The sequence below is a fragment of the Ziziphus jujuba genome, chromosome 8 (assembly GCF_031755915.1).
Source record: "Ziziphus jujuba cultivar Dongzao chromosome 8, ASM3175591v1".
NCBI lineage: Eukaryota > Viridiplantae > Streptophyta > Magnoliopsida > Rosales > Rhamnaceae > Ziziphus > Ziziphus jujuba.
Genome location: NC_083386.1, coordinates 8,077,715 through 8,103,873, shown reverse-complemented (window position 1 = coordinate 8,103,873; position 26,159 = coordinate 8,077,715). Strand labels below are relative to the sequence as shown.

The window sequence follows — 26,159 nt, the reverse complement described above, 5'->3', positions numbered from 1 at the left end:
TTCATCCAAAATCAAAATAAAGATCTCATTATCAAAACAACAACAATTGTACAAAAATAAAATCAGTACACCAAATACTAACCTAAAGAAAACTTTGCAATTTCTGAAAACCCAAAACTGGATGCGTAAAAACAGAGAGCAAGAAGTTGTTAAGAAAGAAACCAATAATAAGTCTTAATGAGAATAAGTATGGCACCTGATACATCCAACGTCTCATTTATTGATGTAGTTCACCTTATACCGATCCATGCAGAACGGTAGTATAAAATTTGCCATATGTGTACGGATCATGATCATGCATGTGTGTACAATGTATTATATATCTGTGTGGGACTTGTGGTATGCGATTTCTATGAACCAGAAATCCTGTTTTCAAAATTCAAATTGTCTTGGTGTATCCCTCATCCATAATAGTGCACAGTGAAACCATATATTTCTTTTGGATGAAATATCAAAAATTCACCTATTTCATAGAATAACTCTAATAAACCCCGAAGCCTGGCTTGGCTAAATGAATTTTACCAATCCCAAAACTTGCATATATAGAAACCTTTAAGTTGTACCAATACCCTTTAACAATAGCAGATGATTCCTCTTATCTTGTAGCAAATTATGTTATTTAGGTATCCTTTTTTCTTTTTCTTTTTCTTTTTTTCTTTTTTTTTTTTTACCTCTTTTTTTTTATTTTTTTCATAGTTTTGGGTTTATTCCCTATTTTCTGTTTCAAAAAATAAAATAAAATAAAATCACAATTTTCCCATTCTCTCTCGGATTTAGCCCTGAAACGAAGAGGTTTGTATGTAATTGTTGCTATATATAAATATATAATCTCTCTATTATCTAATGTTGTAAACTTTATTTTGCGATCTAAGTCTATGTATTAGTGAAAAAGTAAAGGATAGAATTCCAAGTAAGTTCGAAGAAGTAAGTTAAAATACTACAGAGTGCTCATTAGATTACTTGTTATGCAAGAAAAAAATGGTACTAGAATCTAAGAAAAAGCACATACCAAGATTTTCTGCAAACAGCTGATAAATCTGACACTCGGTTGCATATGCTTGCTGAGGTATGTAACGTGTTCCCAGAAAACATATAAATCTAAATTTTGTGTGTATGCAAGATATAGAAAGGTCTGGTTGACAATATCAAAATCTAATAGGGTGCAGATGATGACCCTTGAGAGCATTATCATGATGAATTAAAAAAGGAACTTCAAGTTATGCCACATTCTTAATCTGTCCCAAATATTACTGAGCAGAGTTCTACTGAGAAGACACAGGATAGGGAAAATGAAATATAAAGAAGAAAGTAAAAATAAAAAAATAAAAAAATAAAAAAAAGATTCATGCTAGTGTAATCCTATACTAGATATTCAGAGAGATCATGTTTTTTTAGTTTTTATCATTAGAGTATGAAAATTTGAATTCAAAATTATTGCCTAAAGAGAGTGAAAAAAATCATTGAAAGTGCTCCTCTCTATTTTTCAATTTCTTTTGTACTCTATTGCTTACTGTATAACTCATCAATTCAATGATCTACAGCCAAAAAAACATATAAATAAAATAAGTAAAAGTTACAATAAATCAATGGTCACGTAGTCTTGGGGGAGGGTTGGAAGTCAATATTGAATTCAAGGTCTTCATGTGGATCATGGCTATTACCTCCTTGATGATGGTTTTCACCAGCATTAGGCTCATAATCCCTCATTAAACTATTAAATAGATCACTATAAGATGGACTTCGCATGATTGATCTACCAAATAAACCACTAGCACCATAAGAGGGAGTTCGCTCGAGGGATCGATAAGGAGACATTTTGTTCTGATCCTGCAACTTGATTTCTTTTATCTGTGTGACCTCAGATCTTACTTCTTCTAAAACTTTCCTTACATTTTCTATCTCTGCCGCTGTTGAACATTTTAAATGTTCCATTTTGGCTCTCTTAACCTCCAACTTCAATTCTTCTATTTCCCTTCCTTGCCTTTCAATGATAGCATGTAATTTCTTGATCATCATATTTTTACTGTCTAGCCGGTTCACAAAGGACATGACATGAACTCCAGCCTTAACAAAACAAAACAAAAACAACAAATTAACACAAAAGAAAAAACATAAACAGGGAAGAAAAATCAAAAGCTGCATATATATATATATATATGTATGTATACTATAGCTACCTTCATAACTAAATGTGCTGCCTCTAAAGCAGTTTCTTCATCTGTCTTCTCCTCTAAAAGTTCAATATCTTTCTCAAACAGATCAGACACCTCATCTGATTTCTCAAAATCGTTTTTATAAAATGAATAATGCAAAGTACTCATTGTCTTCCTGAAGAGATCAATTTGATCCTTGGGCGGCACGTGGTGCTCGAGCTGACTTGACGATTGCAGAGGAGGACTAGAGTCATAAGAATGGCTAGGATGGATTTGTTTTTCATGGCTTAAACGAATCAGTTTTCGTTTCTTAAACGAAGAGGATGAATAGTCTCTTATCGTTTCGGATTGAGTAGAACATCCAGCTCTCAGTTCTTCACCTTGTTCAACTTCCTGATCATCATTTTCTTGGCTACTGACTATTTGGAATGTGACTTCTTCCATGGTCCCATCTAGCTGTGAAGAGCCAGTTGTTCTGCTTTTTGTCCTCATGTCTGAAATGTTCACAATTCTCCAGTTAGCTGGATTGAGAAGATATCTCCAATCTCTATATTTAAATGACCAAGCCTTTTCCAAATCTCTTAGTTTCACTTCACAATCTTCAGGTTTGAAACCTTTGATTTCGCCTGACAAAAAACATATATAAACTTATACAATCAGCAAAAAAAAATTATATATATATATATATACAAATACACACACACAATAAGCAAACAATAATACTGTTATGCACCAACCCTATTTATCAAATTATTGGTTACCAAATGATACGATAAAACACCATGGTCAAACAAAAAGTTAATAAGGTCTATACTCAAAGTGGGATCTGATGAAAACCAACTAGTAATACTACATCATATGGTATCCAAAAAATTAACAAACAAGGTGGTGCCCAACCAGGCACTAGTCAAGTACCACCACGTGGCAGTTAGCATGTCACTGCTACGTGGCAATGCTTCATTGGTACCAGCCCAACCCTAGAAATTCAGTGTTGAAGCAAGATACCTGAATAATGGCCAGAAGTTGCAGTTCTACTTCTAGGGACTGAGTATACAGCATTAGAGGTGTCCCCAGCTGCTCTTTCCCAATTGCCCTTTAAACAAATCAATTCCTCTTTCCAACCTTTCTCAGAATTGGGTAAATCAGTGACCAAAGCATAGTTTTTGTCTCTGAGACAAAAATAGTGAAAACCAGAAGAAGTTTGCTTAACTACATAACAGTAACAAAACTCTTTCCAACCCAGGTTGATTTTACACATAAAATTCAATGCTAAAATACCAAACATTATCCTCCAACAATTAGGTACTAATTGAATTGGAGCTATACAAAGTCTACTCAATATCTCTCTAATCAATGGATGGAATGGAAGATACAAACCCAAACTAAGAGTATAGGCATGGATTACAATCCCATCTTTTTGAAGAGAAGGATCTTTTTGGTTTGTGACTCTTTCTACTATGACATCGTTGGGAATCTTATTCTTGTTATCTTCTAAAAATTTAGCAAAACGTGAATTGGAGTTGATTCTGGTAGGAGTTGGTGAAAATTTATCCATATTTATATGCCCAGAAAAGGGAAAAAGAAGAAGGATAATAGAAAGAAAAAGAGATTTAAAAGTGAGGAAAAGAACTTACAAAGCCAGACTAGAGCAAAGCAAACATCTGAGTGTATGGTTGGTTATGTGAATTTTTATGGAATGGAACACAGAGAAGACAAGGGTGCTATATATAGAAGAGAAGAGAAGACCCGCCTCTTTCCTGCTTTGAGTCAACTCAACTACAGAGCTGATGGGCAGAGCTGATGGGCAGGGCTGAAAACTCAAAGGCCAGCACTGAAATCTCTGTTTTTCTCGTTGACCAATCACCATGGAGTGGAAAATTCTCCAATTTGAAAATCTTCAAAAGAATAAATTTATTTTGTTTATTAATTTTTTTTTTCTCATAATGAAGTATTTTTTTTCTAGAAAAAAAGAAAATTAAGGAAGAAGAGAGAGATATCAAAGATATATTATTTTTATTTTCTGATTTATCAGTACTGCTTCTTTTCTTTTCTTTTTTTTTCCCTTTTTTTCAGCACAGATTTTTTTCAGTGCTGCCTTTATAGAGTAAGAGCCAAAGTTTGAAAAGGAACTAGTTTGTGGAAAAGATGGCACAGCTTAGACAGGTAAAGTCTTTGCTGCTTTGCCTTAGGGTCTTGAGTGTTTGCTTTCAGGATATTTTCCAAGAAAATGAATGTTTTTATTTTTCCATTACATCTTATATAAATATTATTTTTCAGGGATGTAAAGTTTTTTATGTTCACTTTCTGGCTATAGATTGAGATCAATCTTGATCCAATCCAACTCTTAAGTCTTAAATGAATGTCAAACTTCAAGTCAACTATAGAAAAAAAAAAAGGTCAAGCACAGATAATAATATATATCAAAAACATTTCATTTATTAAAAATTGTGGGAAAAATTTAAAACCCAAAAAAAAAAAAAAAAATCCTAAACGATAACTCGAAAAATGTCATCTCATGCATGCACGATTGCTTTCGAATTTAACCAAATAATCTCTTAGAAATGTGATGCATGTATATCCTAATGTAATGAATAAAAAACCAACCAATTCCAGTGTATATGTTTATTAGTTTGTGCTCTGGTATAAAGTTAAATCATTAAGCAATAGGACGAGGATATAAAACATTTCATAGACATTTCTGACCGAACTTGAATATAAATTGTTTTTTTCACCCTTCTGATAATGTGTTTTAGTAATTTGATAGGTGGGGTGTATGTAGTTAAATTTGTGGCGCAAAAAGAACAGTCCACTGCCGGAGTTTTGAGAAAAGAGATTGTTTGGGAAAAAGGCCCATATAAATTGGGCTGGTTCAGTTTAACCACAAAACACCGAAAACGCCGCCTTTTAAAGCCGAAACATCTAGAGGTGGTTTGACTTGATCAGTCATTTTCGCTTTTACTAGAGAAAGAGTAAAAGAGAGAGAGAGAGAGAGATGGCAATGAGATCTCTGGTGCTGAGCCGAGCTGTACTGACTCGGGCTATGGAGTCGACTCGGGGACCAACTCGCTACTTCAGCGATAGCAAGGGCAGGGTTCTGAGCGAAGAAGAACGTGCTGCTGAGAACATCTACATCCAGGTGTGATTGTTTCCCTAGAAAAACGTTTGGGAAAAAAATAATAATAGAACTCTTTTTCTAATTATTCATTTTCCTTTTCGGTGATCATAAACCCTTTTTTCCTGCTATATAGTTCTTCTTTTATATTTTCGTTTTTCTTTGTTGATTCGTAAGGGTTTTTTTTTTTTTTTTTAATAATTATGTTTGTGGTTTTTTGTGCACTGAATAGAAAATGGAGAGGGAAAGGTTGGAGAAACAGAAGCTGAAGGCTGAGAAAGAGAAGGCCGAGAAAGAAAAAGAGAATTCTGGGAAGGTAAAGGGCTTCTTTTTATTACCATTATTATTATTTTTATTTACATGGGTCGTCTCTGCAGTGTTTGGTTCAATAGAAAACTGAGAGCAGGATGGATTTTACTGTGTTTAGGATTTATAACTTAAATCTACAGCTTTGAATGGTTAAAAGCGGAATGAGAGGGTGTTGAATCTGTGCGGTTGATTATTGGAAGACGTTTTGAAATTTGAGTTATAGGCTTCCATGCGTGTATATGCTTGTCAAATTTTCTAATTATAGTTTTTGATTTGACTTTCTTCTTTATGATTGCAAATGGGATTGATAGTTTCTAACTGTAAGGATATGAAGTGAGTACCTTAGCCATGAAGATGGCTGATTCTCTATGGGAAGGCAGCGGTCTTCTTTTTCTTTCTTTCTTGTGATTGGTTTAGGTTAGGCAATAAATAATCATGCCAATTTTCTTTTCTTTTTAGTTATTCTCTGGTCTAGATCCCCATCCTTCAAAAATGATTTTGCCATGGTGTTTTGTTTGATTGAAGACGTCTTCTTATCAAATGCAGCACGTTGAAGGTAGTTCTGCTTGCTTTGGTTTTTCAGGACCAATAAATCCTTTTTTCAACAAAAAATTTTTTACCCCATATTATCAATAAGCTGGAATGCATCAAAACTATGCGGTGGATATATGTACATAAAGAACAGTAAATTTCTGTGCTATCTACATGCATTAAATGTCTGTTATATGCGTATGCATAGCTGAATGAATATTTACAAGTCTAGTTGTTTAAAAAGCCTGTGTATTCTTTTGGTATTTTTTGCAGGAGAAGCTCCACTTTGAATTTTTTTTTTTAATTAATTTATTTATTTTTTTAGGATATACAATGACCTGAAATTGTTTTTGTGGACCCTCGACTTTGGCAATTGAATGGGATATATACTTAATACCAGTAATCCCCTTGAGAAAGAAATACATGTGTGTGTGCTAGAGAAATACATGTGTGTTTGCACTAGAGGATTACTTTCTGCACTCTTTATCAGATAGTTATATACAATTTTCTTGTCTTTTGTCACTCTTGTCATTTTTGGTTTTGCTTCAATAACAAATTCATTTCCACCATTTTTCCTTCTGCAGAAGCCCGAGGGTACCCATTCAGGCTGAAATGCTCATCTGCAAAAGAAAACTCTTGCTTTTGAAGTAATGGTGAGAATAAGAGTGTAAATGACTTGTAACTCACAGTGAGGTTGGTTTTGTATAGAGTATGATGTCTGATAACTCGTTTCCTAAATTCTGATAGGCATGACTGAACTGCTGTATGCAGTTCTTTAATCTATCAAGTGGTTGTTTTTTGCCCAAGTATTGAAATCCTTTCTGTTGCATGTTGCTACTTCAATTTCTTTTCTATTGGATCTCTTTGGTCTATGTGAGGTTGTATTTGCATTTAAAAAAACTTAGGTGCAATTTTATTAGTTGATAAGCCTTAATATGTTCCTCTCAAGAAGCATGATTAATAAAATTATGACCATTGTTAAGCCTGCAGTCTTTTGATGTGTGCTTCGATGCATGCTTATGATCATATTCAGGGGTGCTATCCAGGCTAAATGGCATAGTTCATGCATTGGCTTTTGTACCAATTGTTGTTTGTCAGATGTTTCCTAAAAATTTCTTGCATATTAAGCTGAAAAATCTTTCTTAACTAGCTGATTTGAGACTATAAACAACCATTCGCCCTATAGTAACATTTAAGATCGCTAGGCATATGAGATTGGCTATTCTTTTGGAGAATTGTCTTTAACTTTTAGGTATGGTAACAAAAATCAACTCAATTGATTTGTAGAAAATAACGGTGTTTTGGAAGTTATATATGAAAAACTAACAGAAAAAACGAGTGTGAAATACTCGATGGTAATTACAAGTGGGTTATTTGTGATGGTGTTTTGCCTGACACGTACAAGTAAGTTTCTTATGGTATCTAATCATTACACAATTTTATTTACCCAAAAATAAAAAAATAAAAAATCACAACTCACTTGTCAAATGTCTTTGCGAGTGCTATCCTGTCAGCCAGTCCACTAATTCTTTGAAATTATCCCTTTTTAATTTTTTCCATCAATCGATGGTAATTTGGTATCCCAAGAAATATTTCTTAGCCGGTAATGAACTAAAAATGATTATGTTATGCTAAAATAGGTTTGAAGATGATGCGCTTTCAAGTCACAGTGAATCATAGTTCATGAATGAGTTGTGATTCACTGTGAGTTGAAAAGAACGTTGTATTAATTGTGACTGCAAGATTTACATAATAAAAATGCTAAGTTGACAGAATAGTCAGAGAAGAATTCAATGTACCAATTTATGACCTGTCGTTATTCATTCACATTCCTTCTTTACTGCTTTGCGAATCTAAATTTTTTGATGGCTTATGATTGAGACAAAATAAAATCTGCCTGCTTAATTTTTTTCTTCCATTTTTTTGAAACCGTAAAGCTTTGTCCAACTCATTCATCAAACAAGAAACTGCTAAAAACAATAACTAAATCCAAAACATGGACGACATCATATAATTAAAAAAAATTTAAAAAAAAAAAGGATATTTGTCTAGTATATTAAGGATGAGAATATCGAGGAACAATATATTGTATAAATGCGTGCCAAAAAAATAAAAAATAAAAATCATAAAAATGGTAATTTGCTTGAAAGTGGCTGTCTGTTTCGTCCAACCAATAGACATCGATTAATAAAAATGTCCTACTAGAAAGTGGCTGTTATCATACACGGAGATGCATTTTTAACCTCTGGGTTCGTGGCTTACCAAACTCTTCCAAGTAGCAAATTATAATAAAACAATCCTGAAAGAAAATTACCACAACTATATCCTATTGAATATCCATATAATTAAAGCTGAAATTAAATTTCTTTGAAAGCATCAGGTTTGTAGAAGATAGACTAATTCATCTGTTTTTGTTTGACATAATCTGATAGACTAATTCATCTGGTTTTGTTTGACCTAATGTAGAAGATATTGGCTAATTTCCTGCTGGCCAGCTCTTGGAAATAATCAAAAAGCTTTCCAAAATGCTGTTATGTTTATTTTAAATAAGTGGCTAATTAATTTTTTTACCTTTTCGAGAAACATAGACATTGCCAAAAGAGCTATAAAGCTCTATTTTTCTTTTCCTTTATAAACAATTGCTCGATCCCCTACCAAAGAGGAAACCAAATATTTTCCAAAAACTACTTTCTCGTGCTTGGAGGTCAAATGAATCTTAATTTTATTAGGAACCAAATTGAGCTTCATAAAGTACTGTTTTTACTTATACATAATTAAAAAAAGGGAATCATCTTGAGCATATTTTTTCAAACAGATTGAAAATACAATCAATTCATCTTCTAACAAATAAAGTGAAAACACTATAAACTATAACATTTTCTTTTTTTATTGAAGATTAAACTCAGCTCCTTCCAATCTAAGGCTTGGCTCCAAGACCTGCCTTAATCTTCTGAACAGTTTCAGCATCAGTTTTAAAAGCCTTGGCAAGTATGTTATCATCAATCCCGGTACTAAACACTGTGTTCGGAATTGAAACCGTTCCAGCATTTACACTAGCAAAGGCAGATATTGCAGTGGCAGGCACCTTATATGAGTTGTACTGAAAATGCACAAGTCCTGTAGGGAACACAAAAATGTCACCAAGTTTGAGAGTTTGGTTGTAAAGCTTGTTGGTTGTGTCAATGAATCCCACATCGAGGGTTCCATCCACGACGAAAAGAAGCTCAGCAGAGCGTGGATGGATGTGAGGTGGATTGACAGAACCCTCTGGAAACTCGAGCACAGAGAGGGAGACACTTTGGCCATCGAGAGCAGGGAATTCCTTCAAACCAGCTTTTGTGACCGTGAAGTATGGTGGGTAATGAGAATTCCACATGTCTCTCAGTCCAGTATATGTGAAGAAATCCCCATTGATGGAATTTGAAGTATTAGGGACTATGAAGTCTGTGAGAATGTCTGGATCACTTGCTGTGGCTGTTGCAAGCAATAGGAAAAACACAATTGGTTTGAAGAAATTCAAAGCCATTTTTTTTTCTTTTTTTTTCTTTTTTTTTTTTTGTGGGCCTCACACAGTTTGAGGTGAGATGGAAAGTAAAAGAGCAAGTCTATGATATGTGATAGATAATGCTTGAAGCCCCATGTATTTATAGAGTCTATGGCAGGCAATGGGTTGAATTTTGGTTATGTCTCAAGGTGTCTAAATGCATTGAATTCATACAAAGTCTGAAAACTTTAAAGCAATTTGTTATATTTGGTTTTAGGGATGAGAAATCAAAGTAATGGGAGAAAACAATAAAGGGATAATGCTGAAATTGGAATGAGAAATACAATAGCTTTGTAGTCTCCAAAAATGCACCTTGTACAGCTCACTCCTGGCTATGCTTGTATGCACCTTTTTTCCTTTTTCTTTTTTTTTTTTTTTTTTTTTTTTTGGGTGAACATTTTGTATGCACATTATTTTCAAACTGAAAGATCCAATTTAATTTTTTTCTTTTTAAAAAAGGACAAAATTAACTAACTAAAAGGCCCACTATTTATACAATATTGTTATAAACACAAAATGTTTATAACTCTATTATTAACTTAAATAGTAAATAATAATCACCTATAATAACTTCTAATTTGGATTGTTAAAATTCTCACTTTTCAATTTATCAAAACAATACATATATATATATATCATTGATTTATATTAATTTACATTTATTCATTTAAAAATTTTACTTATACAAATTTAATTTATATTAATTTTTAAATTAATAAAGTAAATAATTTTGTATACGTAGTATTACTGCATTTGTTGAGTGGCAACAGGTCCACTGTTGTACCTCCAGGTCAAATCTTGGAGGGTGTTGATGTTGATGATGATTATAATTACCAAATGTGATATCTTGAACAAAAATGCCACGCTGTCGCTGAGAACTTGCTTTTAGACGTTGTGATGGATATTTGCAAATTAATAACCATTTATTTTTTAAATAGATTATCTTAGTTAGGATTTTGTGTACTTATATTTTTTTTAAAAAAAAAGTAAAATTATTCTATTGGTAAGTTTTTAATGACTCGACCTTTCCTGGAGGAAGTCTCGTGGCAGTTTTTTATTTGTTTATTTTTTTATTATCAATTACTACTTTGAACCCTAACATGGTAAAAAATAATAATAATAAAAATAATATATATATATATATATATATATATATTAAACTTGTGATTTGATATCCAGAGTGTTGGAATTATGGAATGCTAGCAAAATAATCTTTACTGGTATCATAAAATTGATATAGAAGCATTTGCTACGTATCAAATCGTAACTTTATGTAAAGATAGTGGAAAGCAACAATACCACTTACTTTTAATAACGTTTTCTAAATCCCTCTAATACAAACGATTTGCAGAGCCCAATGATATTTTTACATCTAACAAATATTCATAACATATATATAAAGACACAGACAAAGACACATTAAAACAGAGAGATTGTTATCAAAATCTTCAAAAAGGGAGTGACACCATTCTAATTAGAAGTCTATTATTGAAATGCAGTTTCTAGTCATATCCTCTGTAGAACATGACAGCTAGTGCTACAAAATGATAATTATTGGAACTCTTACCAAAACTTTTTCAGGCTTGGCTTTTCATTTAAAAACAATAATAGTAACATGGAGTAGAAAATTACCATGTTTTGAAAATGAGTAAAAGCTATCTACTTTCTGTCAATTTTACAAGCATCACAGTAGAATATTCTCCAAGATTTATAATGCTTGCAGGATCCTATGTTCAATTTTAACCTTGCAAGTTGAAACACAACGTCAAGGTGAAAATATTTGGTACAAGAGTGACTTGGCTAGAAGACAACATAGATCCCATGTCAATTTCAATAACTATAACTTTGTCCAATAAAAATGTACCGGCTTCAGTGAAAAGGAATTTACCACCAAAAAACAAAAAAAAGCTTCAGTGAAAAAGAAAGCGACCAATAAAATATTAACATAAACTAAAAAATCTCCAACAGAAAGATAGAAGATAACACAGCGAAATCCCCTGAAGACTACTCTAGTCCCTTCCCTTTTCTCTAAACCATAAAGAAAGGGTAAGAGAATAGCTTTAGTCAGTCAATTGAGGGTCTAAAGAAAGGGTAAGAGAATAGCTTTAGTCAGTCAATTGAGGGTCTCAAAATTAAGGAAAACATTTTCCGGATCCACTGGACATTTTGGAAAATAATTGGGTAACTAGTTTTCCCCTAAGAAAGAAGAAACATGTAAAGGAGATAGCATTAACACTGATCAACACACAACTCTGTTTGGTCCTTTTTGTAGGATTACCATCAAATCATTAACTACTAAATTTTCGACAAAACTAAATTGCACTGCAATTGCAGGCGTACAGAGGAGAAAATTGATGCTGAAGAACTACATGTCTTATTGAGGCAATGAAATCAAAAGCTGAGAGATGAAAGTACCCACAAAAAACAAAAAAAAAAAAATACAGATCGTACAACTTAGGTTCATAATTCACTTGGAGACTATAAAGCTATCCAAGAAGGAATTTCAACACAGGAAAATGATCAAAGAGTCTGAAAGAATTTCTATTGCTAATGAATTAATGGATTATACTACCCCTAAATAATCTCACTAATCTCTATTACTTCACAAACATCTTCAGAACACTACCTACACTTTCAAGTTTCACTTTACAGAACTAATCACCTATTGCCTAAAATATAGGAGGGGAAAAAAAAAAAAAAAAAACAAACAAAGTAAAACTTTACAGATTTGTAAAGTTAAATGCACACAGTAGCTCTATATACAGAGTATGCAGTACCATGTGATTCCGATGTGCATATTTACATTGGAAAACTAAAATTTTGATACCCCAATGAAGCTCCTTGATCAGGCATATGCCCTGTTGGGGGCAACTGTTGCAACGGCAGTGGCTGGCCACCAGGTGGAGGAATCCAATTTTGATCAGCAGACATAGGCACTGAATTGGTTTCAGCTGAGGTTATGTCATGAATGCTCGATCTTTTCCTTTCTTTCTTCACTGAGTTCTGGCGAAGGAAATATTTCTGAGCATGGCTTGCTACCTGGGTCGGTGTTCTTGTTATAACCACATTCCTTGAAATGCTCCTCCAGTCACCCTTTCCAAATTGCTGCAGTCCAAGTAGAAACTTTCTGACAAATAAATGATCAAAAGCTGTTAACACACTACAAATCAATGATGAACAACAACAAATTTTATCAAGGATTCTAAACCTTAAACTCCACGTACATGCATCCGTACATATAACCCAAAACAAATCAAAAGAACCTATTACACCTTGTACTTGAATTCAAATGTCAGATTTAACATAAATTCCCAACTTATTGACCTTCAAACTTCGAGATAGGTTGCATTTTCGTGTTCCTAGATGATGACAACTCAATATGCTTCAATGAATTATTAAGTAAGTTTTTAGAATCCAAGTCATAAATCAAAGCCATATACGAATTAAAAATCCCACACGATTTCCCAATTTTCTCGGGCTAGTTACCAAAAAAACTTCAAAAGGAATAATTAACCATGAGAGTTATACAACTCTACTTAAGTAAAATTCCGTTAAACCTAAAACAACTAAAACCCTCACATCAAAAGTTTCCTTGGCCAAAAAGAAACTACTCTTTCTATTAAAAAGGTTGATATCTAACATCAAAGAGCAACTCTATTTTCTACCACTAAAAAGAATCATTATAATTCTAACAAACAAGGCATCCAAACCGTTCTTTGAGTATTTATCAACTCAGCATATGATCATCAACCTCTAATTCTCATAGCATTCTTCAATCCGTTAGCAAGAAAATAACAAATAAATCCTAATTGACAACATATTTGGAAATTGGAAAATGACGAAAAACCTTTTTAAAAACAAAAGAAACACAAGAATCTACCCTAATCTCAAAGCTTCAATTACAAGAAACAAAAAATAGCAGAAAGAATTAAAAGAAATTTTAAAAAAAAAAAAAATCCCATTTCTCTACGCTAACAATAGATTAAAAATCGAATCAAATAAAAAACGGTTGCCAATTCAAAACCCCAAAAATCTCAACCATACCACCCAAAAAGAAAAAAGAAAAAGGAAAAAAAATCCAAAACCTTCCAAGTGAAACCCATATATCAGAACCCAATAAAAAAACAGTAAACAAAAGACAAAAACAGAGGAATTGGAAATTACCTGTGTTCTTCTTCAGTCCATGGAGTACCCTTCTTCCTCTCAGGCTCTCCACCCTGTTGTTTGGGCTTTGACCCGAAAGAGATCTGACTAGCAGAATCCCACCTGGACAAACCAAACGAGTCATCGGCATAGCTGGGCAACTGTACCCGACCCGAATCGATCTCGAATACATCATGAACCAAAGCCTCATAGTGCTCCATTACATCGCTAGGTGACCTTCCGGGAAGCTGCTGGGCGATCTTCTCCCATCGATCCGGCAAGTCCTCAGAGAACCGAACAAGAGCCTGCTCGAATAGCTTGTCCTCGTAGCGAGTCCATCGAGTCGAAGCGGACTGAATCATGGCCCAGCAGGAGTTGTCCTGGTACATAGTTTCCTTGTAAACAGAAGGAAGAAGGAGAAGAAGAAAGCGAAGGGGCTGTGGGTTGCGTTTTTTTGTTGGATTTTTCCTTTTTTCTTTTTCCTTTTTTTTTTTTTTTAATTTTTTTGTGCGGACTGAGGCTGACTTTCTTGGAGATTTCGCATACGAAGTGGGTTTTCTTTGTTTGGTGGGAGATTTGGAAAGCTTTGTTTATATATATATACACACACACACTTCATATACAGAGCAAGAGAGAGAGAGAAGAGTTTTTTTCTTTTTGGTAAATTAGAGAGAGAAAGAGTTTGTTAGTTGAATAATATATATTTTTTATTTTTTATTATTATGGGTTTGTTTTGGAGTTTTGCTTGGTTGCTGGACCCAGCTCAGACTTCTAAATCAACACGTTTTTGCTTTTATTGGAATTTTTCTTTTTATTTATTTTCTGTTCTCTTAAGCTGTACGAGTACACCTGAGCTAGGAGACTCCTAATTTTGGAAATTTCAATCCTCACCGTTAATTTTAATATCTTAGAGCTAGAAAATCCAACTCAAATTGTTGGAGAAAATAATAAATTTTCTTCCCACGAAATTATTGATAGAAATGGGAATGGTGAAGTTTGCAACAAAATATATATTGCATGATAATATATCAAAACTCAGTTTTACTTTCAATTTGAACCTTTTTTATATTCACCAATGTTCACTAATATTTGTTTTTCCTTACTACAAATAAATAGATCCTCTAATTTATATCATTTAATAAATTCCTTGCTGCTTTTTTATTTTCTTTTTTTTGAGAAAGAATTCTCTTCATAATACATAAATGGTTTTGTAATTGTTTTAATTCACTTAAGGCTTGGGTTTTTTTCCCAATCGATTAGACTTTTTTTATAGTTGGGTTGTAAAATCGAATAGTGAATTATTATTTAATCCAAAACATTGAATAGAATGGATTTATTTCGTTGCGTCTGTGGGTGATATTTCCTTTTGTTAATTGATTTTATTTAATTAACAAATATGAATAAAGGTTATATCAATTAAAATATAGTTTCCTTATTAATTAAAATATAGTTTCCTTATTAAGTGTTTAATGTTTTATATTAATGGAAAGGAGAATATGCTTCTCTCCTTTTTCCTTTTTCTTTTTCTAATGTGTGAGAATATGCTTCTTGTGAGGACTAGTTGATACTTTTAAAAAGTGTTACAAACATATATATATATATATATATATGTATATTATCAAAAATAATTTTATAAAACAATCAATTAATTGAGTGAATTATCCACAAAAACAGTCCTACTTATACATGGATGTCCTAGAATATCGATCTAATTAAATAGTAGGAAGTGCTTTCCACATGGACATGACTTGGTTAAAAAAATAAAATAAAATAAGTAAAAATAAAAACTTGGTAGAATCTAACGACGTGTATGAAAAACACAATAAACACTTTTTCAAGAGCTTCTTTTGGGTACAAAGACCCAAATCTTTCATATGCATACATATATATTTTTTACATGTCTTTTGGGTACTATCTCTTTAATAGATTATCTTGTTTTGAAATAGAATGTTTGTCAAGCTAAGCCAAAATTCATAAGAAAGAGAAAAGAAAATTTTGTCAACCCCAATAATTCCAAAGTGGTCAACACAGAATCCAATTCCATACATAATGGAGTTTACCATAATATGTATCTTGGATATGGAAGACAAGTTAGTTTGGTGAGTCTTTTTATGTACAAATAATCTAAAATGTACAGTCAATTAAGTTTTGGATAGCACATTTCTTTTTTCTTTTTCTTTTTTTTCCTCCGTCTTTAAGTTGTATTTCACTTATAAAATGTCCTTTTATTAAGTGTCTAAACTTATAAGTTTCATACTAACTTTAAAAAAGAAAATATATCAATTTTAGTTCCCAAAAGATGTAAATGTTAAAGATTAAAATCATATCATAAAACTTAAGATAGATAATTAAAATTAGAGTTCCGTTATTTGTCATCATTGATAATAATCACTATTCTATATAGCAAATTTTGATTAAAATATTTAATTTTTTTATTTTTTATTTTAAAATCCTAAATATGAACTCTTTAATAGCCTCCATTTATATCGTTGTTTGGCATGTAAATTTCGGTGACAAATACTATTTTTTAAATTATTTAAATTATACATATTAAAATATTTTTTTTCAATGATTTTGGAAGATACCAAACAATATTCTAAGTCTTCACTATTCTACACTTAAAACTAAGGACTAAAAATTTAAGAAACATCACAAGGAAGTCAACCCCCAACAAGGAGGAAAGTTAATGAAACTCATAAGAAATGCTTAAATAAGGTGAATACAAACTGTATTCTAATGTACATAGAACACCAATATTTATTAATTAATTATATTATACTCATTCTAATTATATTTTATAAGCATGTCAAGGAATTTTCGGTGGTGTGTCCAGTTTCAATCTATTTTGGAGACATAGACTAAACTATAAAAAGATATATATATATATATATATGTGTGTGTGTGTGTGTGTGTGTGTGTGTGTGTATTGTGTATACATATGTAGCTTCATGTAATTTTCATTAGTTCTTAAAATCCTATACAAATAAAAGTTGAGTAAAAAGTCCTCATGACTCTCAAACTTAAATACTGGCTCTAATTCACAAACTGTGATCATGACTAAAGCACGGTACTTTAGCTTAGCATTTTAACAAAATAAAAATGTGAAATACTTATTGTCAATTCCCACCAAAAATAAAATATTTAGTACTACCATATTCAAAGATACTCAAAAATTCAATAGGTGTAATATTTTTATTCTTCTTTTATCTAATATACATATGTGCACACATTAGGAATGTCAATTTGTCCCGTCCACCTCGAAAACCGCAATGCACCGCTTCTAACGGGGTGGTTTTTCCCCGCAAAAATAGGATGATAGGCGGGCTCGGGCTAAACTTCTTAGGCCCAAATCGGAACCGGGCCGAGATCGGAGATTAGACACCCCCCCCTATATATTTATTTTTTTTTATTTTATTTAATATTTTCACATTTGAAGTAGAAACTTTAAACTTACAAGCCCTTCTCCCAGCCAGCCCTAACACAGACATAGTCGTCAGTCCACACACACACTCACTAGTCACACTCCACTCCAGTGCCACCGCCACCATCACCATCTCCCTTTGTCCCTCAGCTCTCTTAGCTCTGCTTAGTCCAGCTCTAGTAGTGCCGCCACCACCATCTTCGATCTCCCTCAACTCCCTCAGCAGTTAGCTCAAGCAATTTGTCAATCCAATAAATGTGTGTCTCACACTCGCTCACCTACTTGTGGGTTTTGTAACGGTACAAAAGGAGACACCAGTATGCAAACCCTAGCTTTACATTTCTTCTCTCTGTAACCAACGGCTATATTTCTATTTCTCCTTCTCTTCTTCTTCTTCTTCTTCTGTAGAATTCAGAGTAGAGGAAACAAAGCACTTCAAGCAGTTGGGGAATTCAATGTCCACCGCTTTCAAACACCCTAGTCCCGTGGATACTTCGATATGATCCACTCTCACATCCACACATTGGCTGGCCGTCTTGTAGAGGAAAATCAGCATAGAGATGGTGCCTCTCAACTCTCTACTGTGAACCTACGACTCTGGCTTTCAGGTATGGTTAGTCGGTCGATTTTGCTTTCATTTTTTTTTTTTTATCAATTTGTTTGTTTACTGAGAAAATTTTGTATCTTTTGGTTTCTGATTGGATGTTTTAGTGTTCGGGTATATGATCTTAATGGTTCTATGTTATCTCCTTAATTATGTTTATTATCATTTTTTTTTTTTTTGCTAATAAAATTTCACATCTTTTGGTTTCTGATTAGATATTTTGGTGCTTGGTTCTGATCTTGATGGTTCTATTTTTGAGTGCATTTCTGGGTTTTTTTTCTTGGTTAGATTTTTGTGGGCTTTGGGGGTCATTATACTTATTTATCATAGCAAGTATACAAAATTCTCGATATGAATGTTCACAACACATTAATTTAAGTTGTGTTTGGTAAAGGGAAATTAAAAATATACATCTAAAAAAAAATAAAAATAGGAGGATGAATGTTGAATGAAAAGTTAATTGGGTTTGTTTGAGAGGAAAAAAGATACAATAAATTTATCAAGTTATAAAACTAAGGTTTATTCTATAAATATGGAAATTGCAATAAAATTATGGAACATGGAAATTGTAATCTAATTGTCTTTCAATTTTTTTTTTTAAAGGTAAATTGTGGCCAAAGCTAGTGGTTCGACAAATATTAATCCACCTTTAATTAGAAACACTCCTCCACATGACAAGGATCAAACATCATCAACAAAAAATTTATATCAATTATATATTAAAAAAAAAGGGAAAATTGTCCCGCACAGCCACCAATTGGGAAATCTCCGTCCTCGCCCCGTTTTCAAAGAAACGGAAAAAACCACAGGGATGTGATGAAAAATTTCCTACTAGATTAGGGATAGAATTTTAAAAACCGGTTCTATCCCATCCCGTTGACATTATTAGCACACATATACTCTATTTATATATTATTAATATACATGTAATATATATATATATATATATATATAGGCATTCAACTAACACAGTTAACCAAATTGAACAAGTTTTTGAAGCCACCGTATGGAGCATCCTAATGTATCATCACCTCCTTTTCCAGTTTTAAATTTGTCATGGTTATGCTGCCCTATATATATATATATATATATATATATTATAAAATCAGGTTGAATTTGGTTTTTTTTTTTTTTTATTTAACCTCATATTTTTAGAATTAGATTTTCTTTTATAAAACAATTAATTATTTAATATGGATTTTATGACATGTTAAAATTCTATTTAGGAAAAAAAATTTAGCTTCTGATTGGTATGTCTTATTTTCTTAGCAAAAAATACTTATTAATTGATATATGCTCTCAAACTTAAAAAAATAAAAAAAAATAAAGAAGTGTTTACTACACGTCAATAAATGTTTGTTAATAAAAAAAAAATACCCTTTTATTTTAAACTCAAATAGAGAAGCTAGAATTTTAGGCTTCTTTAAAAAACCTCTACTTTAAATTTATATGGGAAGCTCAAAAGCATTAAATAAATTATCCTAAACACTTTATAAATTGATAATCAAATACTCATTAGTTTTTAAACGAAGCTTATCTTACATAAATTTTATTGTAAGCTTTACAACCAAAACTCCTACGTCATAAGCTTTACTAAATAAACCCTTAATAGCAAAACAAAAAGTAAAGAGTAACGTATGTATGTAATACCTAATATATATATATTCAATTTGAGCTTTATGTCTTCTTTTTTTCTTTGATTATTTGGCGAAAGTGAATCAATAGTTATTAAAAGAAGTCTTAACAGTAAAACAAAAAATGAAAAGAAAATTTGCATGCATATATAATACCTAAAGCTTTCATATATATATATATATTTTATTATTATTATTATTTTAGTTTGAGCCTCATATCATTTTATTTTCTTTGATTATTGAGGCTACTCAAATCTAGGACCTTAAAGCTTGTTTATTTAATTTTATTATTATTATTATTAGGTTTACTTAAACCCAAAAATTTTTCACTTTTCTACAATATTATGTATGGAGGTATGATAAATCAACTTTACTTAACCATATTGATCCTATTAAATTTGAAATTTCATGCATATATGGCATCTCTATGTTTATCACATTGTACATTTGATTACTCTAACATACTTTCTTCTCTTTTTTTTTTTTTGGGTCCAAAATGGTAAATTTACTAGTTATATGTGTAACCAAAAAAATCTCTTTCTTAATTTAAGATTATTTTAGACTGAAACACATTGCACACATAAATCTGAATCCTGTGAATCCACTTTAGTTTAATTCTATATTATTTCATTTAATAATAATTTTAACAACTATTTAATATAAAAAAGTTTTGACAAATTTATTCTCATTAAATTTTTCTTTCAAAACACACGCTGTGGATCGAACGCATGACGTGGCCATAATAAAACAAAATTACAGTATAATTATGTGTCATTGAAATTTAACATTAAAAAAAAAAATTGCAAAGATTATTTAATTTAAAATGAAAGTACGGAAATCTCATTTTAATTTTCTCATATAAAAAAATAAAAAATAAAAAACTTTGTTAAAACACTCCATTAATAAAATATTAAATAATATTTATAAATAAAAATAAATATTATTTAATTCAGGTGACGCAAAGCAGCAAAAGCTTTTGACCAGTCCGTGGCTGTCTGGTGGTGGCACTGGTGAGGTGTCGGCAACCGCCTCCCTTTTTATTTAGAGAGAGAAAGTGAGGAGAGAGAAACAGATGTTGACGTGTCCGTACATGTCTGTCACACAGCTGTCACCTTTGAAAGCTGACCGCTCCACCAATCCATCTCTCTCTCTCGTTTTTTGTTGCTTTGTTTCTCTCTCTAGAAGCTCCACCGAACCAACCACTCCTCACTACAAAACAAAATTACACTCTCACTCTCCGCTGCAAATTGCCTACGTGGCTGATATTTCTATGCGACACGTGTTCTGCACTTGGATTTTTTGCATTTTCGGTTCAGCCGCCTCTTGGGTAAGAGTTTTGGATAAGATTAAATTGCCACGTCAGAAAGGGCATTTATGGCCTGCAATTCAATGTGGTCAAACGTATACTTATTGAAATTGAATTGCTTGATCCCATTTTGGAGAAAATTTGATTTGCTCAATTTTTTGATTTTTAACTTTGGACTTAGCATTTATTGAGATTTTAATTTTCTAATTTAGAACCTAATACTTTTTCTCAGGAAAAATCAGCTGCTATTTACTATTTCTCCATGATAATTGGGAAAAATAATTATTGGATTCCTTTTTTCTTCTCTGCTTGCTTTCCCTTCTCAAATAATTTTATGTATGGTAGGAAAAATGGTTGAAAAGCAAAGAAAGCATTAATTTTAATAGTTTCGTTGCTATTTGCAATATGAATGATTAAACTATAATTTTTTGTGAGGCACATTTTGGAAGAGAACATGTGGGAAATGTGAATGTGAATGTGATGACAATTTTAAGATTGAAAATTAATGTAACAAGTGGTATTTTGTCACCAACAACTTTTGTAAGAATGATAACTCTAATGGTTATCATGTAACATAATTTCTCATATTATCTTTTCAAAATATATATTGACTTTTTTAACATATCAAATATGTTTGACTCAATTGGATGCTGATTTCAAGTTTCATAACATCATGAGGTAGCACACGCACATGATGATACTTTTTGTCTTTCAATAAATAAATGAAAGTATCAATATATAGATAGGAGTGATCATTTAGAGGATAAGACATAATCCGTTTTTTAAAAATTATTAAATTATAAAACATTGTGATCTACATGTTTTCCTCATGCAATTACAATAAGTTGCTAACCATGATAATAATTAATAGCTTTTATTTTCTATTACCTTAACCCAATTGAAAATAGTTGTTCACTTACATAAAAATTCTGAATTTTAATCCCCACCTCTAATATAATAATAATAATTTATAATACATGAAGAGAACACTATCTCATTAGGTGACTAGTTTTTAATTTGTAAAAAATTTTGTACAAAGATGAAAAATCACTATCCAAAATTTCATAAAATTTATAGGAACATTTACCATAAAAATATAGCCCACTCCCATCACACATGAAAAACAATGTTTATAATTTATAATATTACCTTACATTCTATGTTTAGAGTTTGGATCCCAAAATTTTGAAAAAAAAATTGAAATCTACTATTGATTTTATTAAATTATACATGAAAATTTTCAATTATAGATGGTAAGGGAAATTTAAGGGAAATTATAAAGATTATGGAAAACTTTTCTAAAAGTTAATAATTAGCTATGTTCAAAAAAACTTTTTAGAATACTTTCTTTTAAACTTTAAAATTCTAAATCTCAAGATAATTTGTATTTATAAACTTGGCTAATGGTTAAAATTAGCTATCGAGAATACACCTTTAGATACAAAGTTTAAACTTGTTGTGATTTAAATATCCCTTCTTGTGATGAGTTATAATATTGACCCAAAAAAAAAAAAATGCAATCTGATCCAAAATATTGACGGAAATCGTAAAGATTGAGGAAAATTTTGGAAAACCTTAAGAAAAGTTAATTTCAATTCCCTATATATTTATATTTATATTTGTTCAATAAAAACTTTTAGAATACTTTTATTTTAAACTTTAAAGTTCTAAATCTTAATGTGATTTGATAAAAATGATTTAAAAGAAAGAATTAGAAAAAGTTTGAAAACTTTTCTGAAAATTAATTTCAAAAGTCTAACTACCTAACTAAACAGTAAAAACTAAAATATTTCATATATATATTCTTTTTAACCAAAAGCCCTGGATCATGACATAAATTTATGATTCTTCGTGTGAACCACATCGATTTTGATAAAGTCCATAAATATGAAAAGATTTAAGCCCTAGGCCCCAATGTAAAGTTTAATTTGGGCTTATATAAAGAAGGAATGGGCTAGAGAAGCATCCCGTTCAATGTAGTTATGGGCTTCTTGTTTGGAATAGACTCAAGTGATTTCATTTTTCCTTGGGCTTTCAACTCTTTTTCTCTCTTTTCATTTGGTCTTTCGACTCCTTTTCTCTCTTTTCATTGATTTGGGCTTTCAACTTAGGTTTTAGTTTCTTTTAGCCCATTTTAACTTAGTTAAATTTCTGTAAAATAATAATAACAATAGCAGTATTCATAATAATAATAATAATAATTTAATTAATAACTTGAAAATTTGAAAAAAGATTTTTTTTTTTTTTTAACTAGCATTAGCATATTAACAGCTTCCTCTTTAATTGACGAGTTTTACAAATCAATAAGATTGGAATCATCATATTTTTACCTATCAACAAATATTACTCTATTTTATTAGTTTGTAGAGGTCTCGCCTATTTCTACTTTTGCACATTATTAATTTGTAAACAAATAATAATTTTCCGTATATTTATTGTCCAAATTTTGACAAATAAATTTGTTGCCTATAGTATTACACTCTGCACATATGAATTTGTATTTGAAAAACTGTAGAAAATTATCTTTAAATTTCATTTTTAATCAATTCCTTCTATTGCCCACTTCTAATAGTTTGCAAAAATAAGTAATAACTTACCCAAAATTAAAAATAATAGAAAGGGAACTCATAAATGGTACAAGGCTGAACCTTTTTCTCTTTCACTTTTTTTTTTTTTTTTTTTCCTTTAATTGGGTAGTAAGAAAATTACATTAGAGCTTGATGTTTGAGACACACGTTAAAATACCAAAACTAAAGTGAAAATGAGGTGCCAGAAAGCTGGATTTGACCTCGTTTTCTTTTATACATGTTTGGGACCACGGATTGACAGGTCCAAGGAATATGGGCCCCCAATGTTCTTCATTGTTATCCTTTTTTATCATATCTATTGGCAAAATATAAAAAATATTTTTAAAGTAATGACTTTTAGAACCATCATAAACAAAAAGCAAATTGAATGTACTTTTTTTAATGGGATAACATAGAATTTGAAATGGTTTTATATAATAAAACTTCATAAAGGAGACAAAACATTGTTCATTGAGGACAACCCGTATAGAAATTATCACATATTTTAACTTTCAAATCTTCAATTTGATTAGAGATATAAAATTCCTCTCCCCTAATTTTACATATTTCCCAAAAACAAAAACTATTTGTCATGGTATTGTAATCTTACCATATTTGCTAATTTTGCTTACCTAACACTACATAGAATAATAAAAGACCGTACCTTCCACTTTGTTAGTGTTATATACGAGCATGCTTTGTTTTTTAATACATAATTAGAACTCAATCAAACATTGTAGTTTGACCATGAGACCATGTTTAGGCATTGGTTGTAAAATCCAATAACAGGATTTGACTCCTGGTTTGAATGAGAGACATGATAATTGGGAGCCTAATCACTGGGCCATAAGAGAGAACGAAAATAGAAAGAATGGCCAGTATGAATGCTAAAACTCTAAAGTATCTAGGTTACTAGACCATCCAGGTTAGACATTAGGTTTACAAAATGGCGATTTCCAATTTGATGGAGGCCATGTGACAAGCATTCTAATATATCTACGAACAATTAAAAAATAATAATTTCTCTCTCTTTCTCATATAGAATGACACATAAACTTCTCATATAGAATGAAACATGAACTTCGGGGTTTGAATGAAGTAAGCTAACATTTCCACATGAGAAAGGCCTAACCAAATTTTAGGACTAAACGTGCACGTGATTGTGGCTTTTGATGGGTTACGTGTAGTTTGGTTGGTTTATCTTGAATTTATTTTATTAGGAGTATTTAATTATTTTGACCATATCAATTCCATCTTCCTCAATAGAATTATGCCAAGTCATACAACTTAGGCCAGAATTTTGTAGAAAATAGTTTGATTAATTCATTAAAAATGAAGTTTTAGAACTTCAAGTTACCTAACCTGCAAAGTAATTGCAGACCATAATTCAAATCTCAAGTTCTCTTTAGATAACTTCTATATTATGTTCATAATATACAGAAGTTGAAGATAATCCAAAATTCAAATTTCCATCGCCAACATGTTGACACGCATCAGATGAACTTCAACAAGTAACATCAGCGAGAGCAAAAAGGTGTTAAAAGTAAAATAAAAAATAAAAAATAAAAAAAGCGCCTTTCTAGCCTTGAAATGGCCAATTGGGATTGCAAAAAAAAAAAAGGAGCAAAACCCAAAAACCAAATGGGATTTGAGTAAGAAGCACCGATGGAGAATCCAACCCAAATATGAACCTTGGAGTATTATCATTCATAGTGATCTTCAATGGCATTTGTGCTGATACATGGTAGAATAATTATGTGTTTATCACACGCCCAGATTCTGTGAAAGCAGTAGCAGTGTTATTTTAAAAGTGGAAGGTATAACAAGAATCCAACACATTCCAATGTCAAAAAATTCCTTATTAAGTCACAGTTTAATGGACTGACAAAAAGCAATATTGTACACATCCACAAAAATTATAAAATTAAAAAGAAAGAAAAAATTTTGATCAATTCCAATTTTCCAGCAAAAGTGGAAGGAAGATATGTCCCTGTGGATATAGGCATTGGGGGCCTAAAAACAAGAAGACTTTTATTGATTCTGTGGACCCAAAATCTTTATAATATAAAAACTGAAGGGGCTTCTTGATTGGCCATGAACTGATAAGATTTTTGCCCATACCATGGCCATTGCCTCCTTCACCGCTGCTGCACAAAGTAATTGAGGCTGCTGACAACTTACAGCAAATAGCACAGTGGGTTTTTTGCAGTGTTTGGCAGACAAATTATCCATTTTGGATATCAGACTTCCCAAAATTAATACCCAAAAATGAAAAAGAAAAAAATGGAAATGGACTGGCTAAAAAGATGATGGTGTTCTCTTTGGTTGCTTCCCAGTCAAACTATCACTCTGGTCTGGCTTTTGAAATCTTTTTATATTATGATTTTTCATTTTTTTTTTTTCTTTTAAGAACAACATGTGAAGTGAACATTAAATAAATTAAAACAAAAATTTGGAATATAACTTGAATACACAGATAAATAAATATCAGACAGACCAATATAACAATGTCATATATAATGATGAAAGAAGTAGATAAAAAAGTTGATGCTCGTTTTAATTAATGTTATTTTTTATAATCAAAATCTGAGAAGATAGTTCACAATTGCTATAATTCAAATTGCCCATTACCTTTGTATAATCTAATTTTTCTTTTTTTTATTCTCTGGCTAAAGAATCTTTGACTTGGTTTATGGAGAACGTGAAGTGGAAGCTCCTACACACATTCTACTATACATTGTGGGGTACTCACCCATAAAAATGCTATATATTGTGGGGGTTTGCTTAGGGGATCTTCTCTGTCACTATACATTACACAGCTTAAACTATTCGACC

At 31.5% G+C, this 26,159-nt stretch overlaps 4 protein-coding genes across 6 annotated transcripts; 1 reads left to right on the top strand and 3 right to left on the bottom strand.

Annotated features, from left to right (window-relative positions):
- Nucleotides 1-1,477: 1,477 nt before the first annotated feature.
- LOC107434158 (uncharacterized) lies at nucleotides 1,478-4,196 on the bottom strand. Of its 2 annotated transcripts, XM_016045581.4 has the most exons (4): nucleotides 3,788-4,196; nucleotides 3,159-3,322; nucleotides 2,178-2,779; nucleotides 1,478-2,064 (listed from the first exon to the last, which is right to left on the bottom strand). In XM_016045581.4, exons 1-4 carry the CDS (start codon nucleotides 4,018-4,020, stop codon nucleotides 1,591-1,593), a joined length of 1,473 nt encoding a protein of 490 aa, XP_015901067.2. In that variant the 5' UTR covers nucleotides 4,021-4,196; the 3' UTR covers nucleotides 1,478-1,590. The 2 variants fall into 2 exon arrangements, with proteins under 2 accessions (XP_015901067.2, XP_015901066.2); XM_016045580.4 differs by having other exon boundaries at nucleotides 3,159-3,912.
- Nucleotides 4,197-5,079: 883 nt separating this feature from the next.
- LOC107434162 (uncharacterized protein At2g27730, mitochondrial) lies at nucleotides 5,080-6,977 on the top strand. Of its 2 annotated transcripts, XM_025067362.3 has the most exons (4): nucleotides 5,080-5,289; nucleotides 5,498-5,581; nucleotides 6,034-6,130; nucleotides 6,690-6,977. In XM_025067362.3, the coding sequence occupies exons 1-3, from the start codon at nucleotides 5,146-5,148 to the stop codon at nucleotides 6,091-6,093; spliced, it is 288 nt and encodes a 95-aa protein (XP_024923130.1). In that variant the 5' UTR covers nucleotides 5,080-5,145; the 3' UTR covers nucleotides 6,094-6,130; nucleotides 6,690-6,977. The 2 variants fall into 2 exon arrangements, with proteins under 2 accessions (XP_024923130.1, XP_015901073.1); XM_016045587.4 differs by lacking the exon at nucleotides 6,034-6,130 and having other exon boundaries at nucleotides 5,085-5,289.
- Nucleotides 6,978-8,774: 1,797 nt separating this feature from the next.
- Nucleotides 8,775-9,980, bottom strand: LOC107413155 (putative germin-like protein 9-2). Its single transcript, XM_016021031.4, has one exon. It carries the CDS (start codon nucleotides 9,629-9,631, stop codon nucleotides 9,023-9,025), a length of 609 nt encoding a protein of 202 aa, XP_015876517.1. The 5' UTR covers nucleotides 9,632-9,980; the 3' UTR covers nucleotides 8,775-9,022.
- A 2,020-nt stretch (nucleotides 9,981-12,000) lies between these two features.
- LOC107413154 (transcription factor DIVARICATA) lies at nucleotides 12,001-14,395 on the bottom strand. Its single transcript, XM_048470629.2, has 2 exons — nucleotides 13,814-14,395; nucleotides 12,001-12,776 (listed from the first exon to the last, which is right to left on the bottom strand). Exons 1-2 carry the CDS (start codon nucleotides 14,179-14,181, stop codon nucleotides 12,449-12,451), a joined length of 696 nt encoding a protein of 231 aa, XP_048326586.1. The 5' UTR covers nucleotides 14,182-14,395; the 3' UTR covers nucleotides 12,001-12,448.
- Between the last annotated feature and the right edge of the window lie 11,764 nt (nucleotides 14,396-26,159).

Excerpts from the sequence above, each read along its gene's own strand:
- LOC107413154 (XM_048470629.2), bottom strand. The coding sequence starts at position 14,181 with ATGTACCAGGACAACTCCTGCTGGGCCATGATTCAGTCCGCTTCGACT. Across the intron at positions 12,777-13,813 it reads TGGACTGAAGAAGAACACAG|AAAGTTTCTACTTGGACTGC; the intron begins GTAATTTCCAAT and ends TTTATTTGTCAG.
- LOC107434158 (XM_016045580.4), bottom strand. The coding sequence starts at position 3,708 with ATGGATAAATTTTCACCAACTCCTACCAGAATCAACTCCAATTCACGT. Across the intron at positions 2,780-3,158 it reads AACTTCTGGCCATTATTCAG|GCGAAATCAAAGGTTTCAAA; the intron begins GTATCTTGCTTC and ends GTTTTTTGTCAG. Across the intron at positions 2,065-2,177 it reads CAGCACATTTAGTTATGAAG|GCTGGAGTTCATGTCATGTC; the intron begins GTAGCTATAGTA and ends TGTTTTGTTAAG.
- LOC107434162 (XM_025067362.3), top strand. The coding sequence starts at position 5,146 with ATGGCAATGAGATCTCTGGTGCTGAGCCGAGCTGTACTGACTCGGGCT. Across the intron at positions 5,290-5,497 it reads CTGAGAACATCTACATCCAG|AAAATGGAGAGGGAAAGGTT; the intron begins GTGTGATTGTTT and ends TGCACTGAATAG. Across the intron at positions 5,582-6,033 it reads AAAAAGAGAATTCTGGGAAG|TTATTCTCTGGTCTAGATCC; the intron begins GTAAAGGGCTTC and ends TTTTCTTTTTAG.
- LOC107413155 (XM_016021031.4), bottom strand. The coding sequence starts at position 9,631 with ATGGCTTTGAATTTCTTCAAACCAATTGTGTTTTTCCTATTGCTTGCA.